The following is an 11,921-nucleotide window of genomic DNA, read 5'->3' on the forward strand; positions in this document are numbered from 1 at the left end:
CCTAGAACAGACTAAAGCCAAAAGTTAAAGTTTTCAGTGAGATGTGAATTGTTATTTCCACTCTACTGAGTAGAATTTTAGCATAAATGAAATTAGGAACTTGAATTTTTAAAACAAAATTAATCTTTAGTTCAGCATGCTTATGACAGTATCACTGAAGTAGCCAATTCTATCTTTTCAGATGCTTTTAGAGAAAAATCTACAGTACTTCATGTATCAATTTCAGTGTTAATAACATGTTAATAATTTTGATTGCAACAGCAGAATGGAACTTTTCAAACCCTACCATGAAGCTCCTAGCCCCTGTTATATCACCTAACTCTAAACTAAGCTACATTGCTGCTTCTTTGCTATCCTCCCCTTTCCGTCCCTCTCCACCACTGATGGAGAAAATCATCACTTATTAGAGAGGGTGCACTTGTCATGAAGCAACATTGGCTCCTATTCTAGCAGACTCTTCTTTAGTATCAGTCCTATAGGCCTTATGTAGCATACATATTTCTTCATTCCATCCATTAGATGTGACAAACTTCCCTTGAAAGACAGTGGACAGTCAGCCACAACGCTGAAGGGCCAAAAGTAATTTCTGTCGACCTGCAATGAAACGGATGAAGCGTCAAGACACAGTGAGGCCCTCTATTCCACAGCTGTGCAAAAAATCCTCAGGCCCATTTGCCCTCTGCAGAATCAAGTGCAATGAATATACACTTGTCAACCTTATAAAGGCAGGGAAAAAACAGTAACGCGGACATGTCGTACCCATGTAAACTGCACTCAAGCTAACTGAGAAATAGTCTTTAATATAAACAGCACTTAAAATGAAGATTGCCATTAGAGTGACAAAAGCACATATGATTGTAGTAGAAGAATGAATATTTGAGAAGTATTAGGGAAGAAATGGCACTGTTTAACAGGTAATAGAAAGTAATGAGGAAAATAATAGTTTGAACAAAGGAGGAAGAAAAGGAAAGTTATTTTCCCGGAAGAATGAGAAAATACACCACTGAAATACTTTATTGTGGGGTTTTTAATTCCTTACCATTTGTAATGAAGCAGACTATAAAGACAGAGGAAAAACGTGCACTCATGCAATAAGCACAAAAAAAAAATCCCACATTAGAGTAATTCAAGCTTTTTCAGCTCTTGGCTTGACATGTTGACCATACCACCTTTACCATACTAAAACAGAACAAGAATATAAAGAATATAAAGAGCAGCCATAACCTGACATTCTAATCCAGCCATTTTACCTTTACAGCTTTTCAGGAGTTAAGTCCAATAACTTTATCCACTAGAAGCAGCAGAGGAGCACAGGGATTTAAAAGTATCTTTCAACAAAACACACAAGACATTCATAACTACATTTCACCACCCATGTTTCTCATAGGCCACATGTTCTGAACTCATCTTAAGATGTCTGTATTTAGGATACATCGCATAAAGGAAAGACTCCAACCTCACACTTTGGTCAGGCTTAATGAAATGACTACAGCAACATAAGCGTGGTATCTGGTATTCCCTTAAATTGCTATGTTGCTCATGTAAAACAAGCACTACATTTTTAAGTCTGACTGCAGAAGACAGCATTCACAAGTACTTGTCTAAATGACTGGAGATTTTTTTTAGTGGGTTGCTTTTTGAGGGGTGGGTTTCTTTTAAGACCTGAAGCAATCATCCTTTTGCATTCCATCCCCAGTGCAAATGCATGAAGAATGCAACAACTTTCCTGTTCAAAAGGTTCACAATATTCTCAGCAAGATAATAGTGTTTGAAAACTTAAACTTGTAGAAAGAATTATACCTTTAAAGTCCTCACATTCAGTTTATTTTCATTTCATCATCATCATTAGATCTAGTGTTCTGCATGTGTGTAAGAAGGGAGGGAAGAAGTTAAATATCTAGCGATACAAAAACATGCATTATCTTCCACAAATAAAAGATGTTTCACAGAAAAGATACCTGCAATAATCAAACCTTCTGTTTGTTTGTTGTCAGGGGTTTTTTTGTTTTGCTTTGGGTTGGGTTTTTTTTGTTTGTTTGTTTCATTGGCCACATTTCAATAAGGAAAGATTTCCAAAATTTAACTGCTAAGACATTTTTTCATTGCATATTCTAATAATGTGTCCAAGAAAACCTCATAGAATATATGGAATATCATTCAATCATAATAAACTTTGCTATTAACTATGTCACTATTAACAGGTGACATTTATTAACAGCTCTGCAAATTCTGATCAAAAAGCAGAACAACACTATTACAGTATCACTATCTTGTCCGTCAGTCCTAATGCTGTAACATGACACTGGTTTGAGGGACAAGACACTTGACAAGAAAATCCAGTGGAAAACAATAGCATGAGAGGATTCAGCACTTAAAAACTTGAATTCTTTGCTGTGACCTGACAACTGCTGTGACCTGACAACTGCTGTGACCTGACTTTTGCTATTTTATTTAAAACAGAAAATTCGCTTCATTAGTATGCAGGAGCTGAAAGTATTAAGGCAACAAAACAATCTCACCATGAGACTAGTTTCACTTGTTTAAGGCTTTTGATGGCCTCATTTCTGTGGTTTCAGAAATTACCAGTTGTAACCATCCACTTCCCTTGCCACCTTGAAGCAAAAATTCCTTACACATTAGGTGCTTATTTTAACAGTATAGAATATTAGCAGAAACCACTGATGAAGGCAGCTTTATGCCAGTATGCCAGACTCAGTGCAGCAGTAGAGCAAGGGAAAAGTCTTCAGGGAAAAGCAGGTAGAATAAGAGCTAGATCCAACAACTTGCCTGTCAGCCATAACTCTCAAGTGCTGTTCTTACAGCATATATTAGTAAGATGTCCCAAAATGATAGTCTATACTTTACTTCCTATGTCCAATAAGATTTACACTGTAATAAGGAGTAGCCATGAAAGTGTTCTCTAAATTGTCAAATATCAACAGCTTAACTGAATCTCAGAGAAAGTAAGCAATTACCAGTTTATCTTACTACAACTTACTCAGCACCTGCTGCAGCACTAACTGAAACTTTCTATATTTCACCTATCAAGAGAAATTAACTACCTCCTGAACAGAAATTTCCCATTCCAGCCCTCCATATAATCATTCTGTCACATGCTCAAGTCTGTCTCTCTAGAGTCAGACGTATAGAAAACACATCTTTGAACAGCACAGAAGTTAAATCTCTCTTTCTTATCCAGTCACTGTCATGACTACATAAAAACTACAGCCTCTGGGATAGTTTAGTTTTAATCCATAAAGGAGTTGAAGACAAGCTCTGTATTTAGATTTTTTGTACAGAACTCCTCAGAATCCCTTAAAACAAGGCACAGATGTCAGCTTTTACAGGTAAGGGAAGACTGTTGGTGAAAATAAAGAAGTAGAAACAGAAAACTATTCGCTAAGGAGCTAGCTCTTTCCAACTTCAAGTAAACAAAGACATCACTAACAGCCAGATGAAACAAAAATAATAAAATAGTAATAAGAAAAAATAAAATGTGTAGAAGGATGGATCAGTAGACCAACTTTTTTTTTTTTTTTTAAAAAAAAAGAGGCATCTATGTGGAAAACTAGTATGAAAGCAGACAACCACCAAAAGGCTTTTATGCTGGAAGGAATAAGGCATTCACAACAGCATTTTGCATGGACACGATAATTCTGTGATTCTATGATATACTGCAGAACATTTCTACTCCATAGCAGCAGATCAGAAAGCAGCAAGTTGCAAAGAAAGCAGTGGCAAGACATCTGTGACCTAAAGCTTTTTATATCAATCTTTATTCATTTTACATGAAAAGGTATCCATCATTAAAAACACCACTGAACTTACAGAATTATCACAAAATTGATAATTAGCATTCAAAGAGATGGCCATTACCAACAAAATTCACATTGATACAAAATATTCAAAAACTGTAGAAAAAATATTCTTTGAAAAGGTTTACCCTAAATAGGGTCTGACAGTCCATGAAAGGAATAAATAAGTAAATAAACACTATTTTTGGTATGTATGGTAATAATTGCATTTTGGGTATACCTTAAGACTCCCCCCAGGAATTTTTAAAAGCAAAATCATTTTCATAGACCCTTATTGCTTCCTACAACAAATTTCAAACACTAGATGGATGTGTGACATATACAGTAAAAAGGGAAGAAACAGTCTTTCAGCAGATGATGTTAACTACTGCAGCCTGCTAGAACTACCTGTAGGCTTGAATTTGGTTCCTCTCTACAATTCATCAAGAACTGCTTTTGGAAATTGAACTATGCCATAAGGGACAATCAAAATAACTTACAAACACTAATAAAAATGTAACAGTTGACAACATTTTCACTGACACTCCCTCCATTATTTAAAACACAACTTAATAAAATAGTTCACAAAAAACATGTATTGTTAAAAGTCTGGCTGACAAGTACAGAAAGGACCCTGACTCACAGTGATCTCCACTCAGCAAAATCCTGGGCATCTGAAAGACTTTTTGCTTGAGGATGTACAATGTGTACATCTCTTCATATATTATGAGCATTTTAAAGAGTAATTTCAGAGAAAAAAGGTTCATTCCTTTGATTTTGGATTGAAGCTGGAGAAGAGAACACTTTTTTTTTTTTTCCCATTTCCACGCTAAAATTGTCAATGTCTGTAGATGGTGATAATGGATGACTAACTGAAAAAAAGGTTACTTATCATGGGAAGCAGTAAGTGACTAAGGAATCTGGAGGAGAAGCAAAAGCAGCTCATTTTTCCCTTGTCTTCACTCTTCCAGTTAATGCATCTTACAGTAACATCAGACCTAATAATGGAGACTACAGAAGAGGAATCTGGAATCTTTTCACTTATCCTTATACCCTGTATTTCCACACTCTAAAGATAAAACCGATCTCCATGACACTTTCCAGTCACCTCCAGAAATTCAGTTCAGTGTCAAGTCATGCCTGTGATTGGAGAATAAATGTCCTGACAGAGCAGTGCCTTTGAAAGTCTACCTCAAGTTCCACTAGGCAAGTCACTTGACCCATTTGGTGGACCAGTGGAGGGAGGAACTGAAACATGGGGACAGAATGTACTTTCCCTTCCCAAAGAGAAGTAGCAAAAACACCTCCTTTGAAGACCATAATCCATTTACATACTTGATCAGTGAATGGCTTATATACTTGTGTCCTACTGCATTGTTAATTTCAGTTAAAAAAAAAACAAAAGCCAGTGTAAAATACCTTTTTGTCCAAGAAAAATGAAAACACTACAAGGTGTTATCCTTTCTGCATCTATAATATTCTGTCCAAATTCAGGCCATTTTTATTCATAGAATCATGTAACCCATAAACTATTATCATCTGGGCACAATAACCTTACATACTTTAAGTAATTGTTATAGATTAGAGCAAACATATTCTTGATAAACAATTTCTGGTGGTAGCATCTAAGACAATGCTGAGAAAGTTTCAGTTAAAATGACTGCAACTAATACAGTACTTTTTACACCTACATATTTCAAAGACAATAATAAAACTAAACCTTCGAGCGCCAAGATTCACTTAATACCGGGTGGATCAATATACACAGCTGCTTCTGGTGACTTCTTGAGAGAATTCTCTTGAGAGAATTTGACATGCAAGAACATGAACTGAAGAAAATTAGCTCCATTAGCTACCCAGAAGCTTTTTTATCTGGTCCAGTGCTATTTATGCCACCTCAGATATAAGCTTATACAAATAAAGACTAATTTTCTTGTGGACAATAGTTGAAATAAGAAGTATGAATGAAGCATTTTATGAATATAAACACAAGTCTTTTCTGAAATGGCTACAGAATGACCTAATCTTGGGAAGGTTTTCCACCTCATTCTAGTCAGTCAAGAAATAGAAGTACAAGACTTGAAACACAAGCTTAATAAATAGCATACAAATAAATTACTTATTCTGGTGCCACCAAGCATAATGCCACTATTAACAAAGATAAAGAATATTAAGAAACACCTTTCAATTAAACTCCTCAGTAATAGTTAGATTGAAACTTTTGGAAAAATACGTATTATCACAACATTTCAAACAGACTAGATTTTATATTTCACTGCAGAAACAGATATAGGTTGTAGCAATGAACTTCAGGATTTAAAAGTACAGATTTGGGTAAGGTAATGCCAATTTATCAAATTCAAACACGCTGGGAAAAGAGGGTTAGGAAGGAAAACACATATATGGATTTTCCAGGGGGGGAAAAAAAAAATTGGGCATCTCTGCAATTTGTCTGAGAACAGTATAAGCATTGGTCAAAGAACTTTCTTTTACCAAGATTTTAAGTAAACTCCTGTGAATTAATCATCATGTTATGGCAACTCAATATATAAAGCATGATCTTAAAGCATAAATTGATTTAAGACACAAGGCTACTTTGCAATCAGACTTGGGAAACTGCTACAGGAAAATGCAGTCTAGTTACCTACTTCATTCAACAAATCAAATAAATCCGTGGAACTGTTCCTAAAAAAGGTAAATGTTTATCTCTAAACCTGATGGATTTCATTCACAGAGGTTTTGGTTTTTTTTTACTACACTGTTTCCACACCAACACAAAAGAACTTTTCCACAAATGCAGACTATTGCACAGGCCAAGAAGAACTTGCATTTGTGTATAAGAAATTCTAAGGGAGCATTTAACAAGTGGTGGTGTTGTGCTTGAAAAAGATTCAGTAAAGGTTGAAAAATACTCAGTAAACAACCAACTAGTATAATGCTAGAGAAAGAAAGACTATGAGAATCACTTGCTGTAACACCACAACTGAGACCTTTCATAAGTACAGACAGTAGCAATCAGACAAACACTGTACACTGGTTTGGGGTTCCCAAGATAGAAGAAAGGAATAATTCAAAGATGGAAAGAAAAGCATTTCAATAATTATTTGATCACAGTGTGTTTGCATTCTCTTAAAGTAAGGAAATAGTATTAGAAATATCTTTAACAGACACAGATTTAACAAAAGTTAAGAGTTTGAAATATAAATAATTAGAAACGGGAATATGTATTTCAGCAGTGTGCATGATTAGGTACTTAAGTACATTAAAATTATCTTACCTCTTGCCTATTTTGAATCCTCAAATCAAGATCAAAGTCTAGAACATACTTGATATTTTGGGAAAAAAATATAAGCAAAACAAAACCCAGTTATTACCACAATGGAACAGTATGAAATACAATGATCTGAAACACAGGAGTTAAGATCCCAGTTCATTTTGACCTTACCCCCTACACATAACTTTAACTTTCAAATGTCTTTATGTTTTTGTTAAAAGGCACTATGAATGAACAAAGCATGCCACTACATTAAAAAAAAAAAAAAAAAAAAAGCCGATTTTCTCTTAACTTACTAGACAAAGTGTTTATTTTTATTGTATTGAGCAGTGGCAATGTCCATCATAATCAACAGACCCATGTCTCTTATTATGCCAATCTGTGAACTCAAACTAATAGTTCAGATACAACAAGAAATGTCAGAGACAAGCATTCATAAACAAAGAATATATAAGTTAGCCAGCTGTATTGTACCTTCCAGGTTGTTCTTTCAGGTGACAAACTAGAAAACCATATAGCACAACACGTTACCTGAAAAATCAGCAAACACTGCACTGGCAATGCTTACATATTGTCACTAATAAATGGTGTTTATGGTTATAAACATTACGTTAATGTTTAGATGCACATTGCAGGAGAAGATAGCAGAGATGACCTGTTCCAGCATAACACCATGCATAAGTCACACAAGATTTGCATAATATCCAGTAATATCATAATTAGTATACAATAGTCAACTAAAGATACATACACTGACTGTCCGGTTATGCAGAGAGTAAAAAGAAAGCTCTTAACTAAAACTGAAGAACTTGACAAGACAGGCATTTGCAAGTCAGCAAATAACATGATACTCATTCTGGCAAGCTGAAAAAATAACTTTCTTAATTAAGCAAATACTCCACAAGCACATTCTCACCCACACACAACATATACAGAATGCTTCCTACCTTATGCTATTGACAAAGCAAAACTATCCTCAGTTTCCAACAATAAGGATAGCCTCACACAAGAAGGATCCTTATTGCCACCGAGACAAGCCCTTTTAATGTAGACAAAGTTCTAAATTATTGTCAGTCACAAAGTCAGAATAAAAGATAAGTTATCTGTTAATGTCAAACTAAATATATGTCTGTATGGATAATAATAAGTCTCCTTGCTACTTTGCAGAGAAACAGAAAATAATAGTAGAGCTAGTTTGAATAAGTCTTCCCACTAGCAGCAAAACAACAAAAAAAGCCTTATTTTCTTTACATTTGTATATTCCTCCCTTACAATCTTACCCTGCATTGTAGTAACACCAACACACACATCTCAATTACCTCCAGTTTTTCCCCCCCCACAGCCGCTCAACAATTTCCCCCACTGGCTCCGTCAACTTGTGATTTGGAAAAGCAGCAGTCATAACTGTGTGAGCAGTCATCTTCTGGCACAAAAACCAAGTAACTTAAGCTCACCATACTTTGTCATTCCCCTTTCTTTTGAATGATCTGTACTACCCCCTGCCTCTGAGTGTTTGACAAAGGAATAAAAAGATCCTTAAGTTCCTATGTATAGTATGAAGATTCCTAATATAAAGTCCTATTTCTGATTAAGGAAAAAAAAAAAAAAAAGAAAATGGTATCATTGATCAACTCACTGCTGTTTATTCCTTCCTACAATGCTGGCTCTGCAATATGACTGCAAGACTTCAGGTCTCTGCAGTAGCAATCAAATTTTCAATAGCAAATAAGGCTTTCAATCTCACTACTTCTCACCTCACTGAATATTTCATTTTTCATAGTCTGTTGATTTAAATATAGATTAACTTTTTCAGTAAAATTAACTTGAGAAAATCTAATTCAAGTAAGAGCAGGAAGTTTTTCCTTGGCTTTTTAGAACAATTATAGAACAAACCACTGTTTACACTGTCTTCAGTTTGCAATGAAACTATGTTACATATCACAATAGCAAAGATTGCTTTTAATGCAGAATAACACCTTTCTCTCCTTTCATTGCACTTATGACTTACTAGCTAAATTTACAGTCTAATACAGCAAGCATGCTTTTTAAAAAGGTAGGTGCAAGGAATACACCATTATCAATACAAGCTTCCATTTAGTAACTCTACTTCCACATATGTACCAACTGGACAATAGTTTCAAAACAAAAAATATAGAAAATGTTTATTTTTACAACACACAGTATCTCATTACACTTTCTTGTAAACTAATATAATCTCTTAAAACATCAGCTAAGCAGTGAAACACTATCAACATGCATGCTTTCCAAAACATCATGTCCACATCCTCTTTGTAGGTTGTACCTAGCTTAGAGCTTCAATGGAAATGCTTCTACTTTTCAGAATTTCTCAGAGAGTTCAGGAATTTAATCTGGAATTATTTCAGTCCTGTGAGATCATTACCTGACAAAAGCTAAAAATGCCACCTGGGTTAAACACTCATATGGGAAAAAGGAAATGGAAGCTATTAAAGCAAATGTAGAATGGTTCTTGGCAAGAAAGCTTACTTATATCTCAAATATAAAGCTTAGAGATGATCTCTTCTAAATCATGTAGATAGTCAGATAAAGTAAGAGTAGGTTGGGCAGCTGCAGCTACTAGAAGCCTGTACTTTATAGTCTCTCAGTAGCAGAAGTCTTTCATAGGATAGTAATTAATGTATGCCATTCTAGGCATTAGTATTAGGCTAGCACAGTTACAAACTCTAAGCCAACTTTAACACAACATTTACAAGTGTTCAGTCTTGATTTTCTACGGTGACAAAAGAGCAACAAGAACAAGCTGGCTAGGTCAGCCCACAAAAAGAAATTAAGCCAATCTTCCTCAAAAAGTGGTATACAAAATGCTTTAAAACGTATTTATTTTCAAGCTTTCTGTTGCAGTACCTCTACACATCTCTCTAGAAACCTGCCTGACCCTTTTCTAATGAATCCTACATAATCTCACCAAGTTCTTTCAGTTCTGCACAGGTTCTGTATTCTCTTAAACACAGGATAAAATCTGTACAACTTAAATTGAAATCATAAAGCTACTGAAAGAGTACAAGGTTTCCATTTCTATTTACCCTGTTACCAATCAGAGAATTTTATGAATTGCAGAGCACCTTTACGAGACACAAGTACCACAGTTCAGATTCTCATCTGACCTTCCACTAAAAGAACAAACATAAAACTCACAAGTATCCTACAATATCAATAATTTTTTAAAGCAAACTATATAGTACTAAAAAGACTCATAACAATAAATTCAGCATATGCCTAATAGTTCATGCTGTATAAAGAAAACCAGTTTACAATGGAAGATATATTCATGGGATGCTCCTTAAACATAAGATTGATCTGAGCTGGTTGATTGTTTTTGATTCAAATACAAATTTAACTCATCTGTGAAACTCAAAGTCAATTATGTAAGATTATTTTCAAAAATATCAAACAATCTATTATCAGAAGAATGTTCCTGAGCATATACAAATAATAAACCAGAATTTCTTGAACTGGTTTCTCAGAGGCACACATGTCACACAGAAGGCAGGAAACAGCTAAACTGACTGGACACAAAGCCTGCATAGAGTGATAGATTTGCAACACTTAAAAAAATCACAAACCTGTGAAGTAACAAAAGCACATCCAAGTACTTCATAAACCATAATACTCAAACTTCCTATAAGCCTTATTAACTTCTGGCCATGCTAAACTTTCCACAGAGGACACTGAAGAAATACCTGATATTTTCAGACTAAACCAGACAAACCAGACCAACTTAAGAGACCAAATCTAACAGTATCACAACTCGGTGGATGAGAAAGTAATCAGAATTTTGTAGTATCAAATATGTGTGTGTGCGTGTATATCCTTAGACCTTAAAGCAACTTAAACCACAAGCATTCTGTATTTTATCTATGAGTACCACTTCATTTCCTGTCTCACAAGACTTTAAAATCCCATATGCCACTTAGATACACAGCACTTAGAACAGACACCTGCACGGCTGAGGTCGTACACTCAAGGGACATGTCCTCTCTATTCTCTATCATACTGGAAGCGGTATCTCCACCACTACCAACCGCCACCCCATCCATCAAATCGACCCTTTCTCCCAAAGGCATGGGGTTTTGGAGTCCTGCAAACCCACCCCTGAAGGGAAGGAAGCACGCAGGGACAACTCGGGACAGCTCCATCTACCCCGACTCCCCAGGCAGCACCGCCTTGCCCGCAAGCTGTCCCAGGCTCCTTCACACAACAGGCAACGCTGCTCGCAGGTAGGAAAGGGTGGAGTTGTGGGGTTATCAGGGTTTCCTTTCTCCCAGAATACAAAATCCACCTTCCCCTGGGACAAGGGGGAGCTGTCCAGACAGACAAAAAGACAGAGACAGCCCACATGAGGTTCCCTGCTGGGGGAGGGGTGTTTGGGGAAGAGAACCCTCCACAAAACCCAACCTCTCCTGTTAAAACACACACAGCCTCCTACCTGAGAATACAGCGTGCTTGCTGCAGCAGGGAAAGTTCAAGCACAGCCCTCCTCCGTCCAAACCCCGGACACCTAGGGAGCAAAGGGCCCGCTCCTCCACAGACACCCACCCCTTGGAGAGGAGAAGACCCCCGCACCGCATACCCGTGCTGGGAGGGCCCCCACAGTCCCCCACTGCAAACACCTCAGGCAGGCCCGCCCCGCCGCCAAGACCCTCGCCTGGCCTCAAACGGCTCGCGGCCCTACCCCGGGGCGGGGGAGAGCCGGGACCTTGGCCCCGCCACCGGCGGGCCTCCACGCCATCCCACCCCACGCAACGCCGCGGCCCCGGACTGACCTGACGGGGGAGGGGCGACGCCGTGTCCGTTGACAGGGGAGGGGCGAGGTC

General features: G+C 37.0%; 1 protein-coding gene across 3 annotated transcripts in view; it reads right to left on the minus strand.

Annotated features, from left to right (window-relative positions):
• Positions 1 to 11,921, minus strand: part of PCGF3 (polycomb group ring finger 3) — a 64,415-nt gene extending 52,494 nt beyond the window's left edge. The window contains exon 1 of one of the 3 annotated variants that reach the window (XM_026866116.1): positions 11,871 to 11,921. Coding sequence is in view for 1 of the 3 variants with exons in the window: in XM_026866114.1 (XP_026721915.1) it covers positions 11,046 to 11,099 (54 nt within the window). In the remaining 2 variants the exon portion in view is untranslated. Of the gene's footprint in view, positions 1 to 11,045; positions 11,110 to 11,870 lie in introns of those variants that run through there. The other 2 variants (XM_026866117.1, XM_026866114.1) reach the window with 2 other exon arrangements.

The sequence above is a fragment of the Athene cunicularia genome (genome assembly GCF_003259725.1).
Source record: "Athene cunicularia isolate RWA chromosome Z unlocalized genomic scaffold, athCun1 chrZ_part2, whole genome shotgun sequence".
NCBI classification, from domain to species: Eukaryota; Metazoa; Chordata; class Aves; order Strigiformes; family Strigidae; genus Athene; species Athene cunicularia.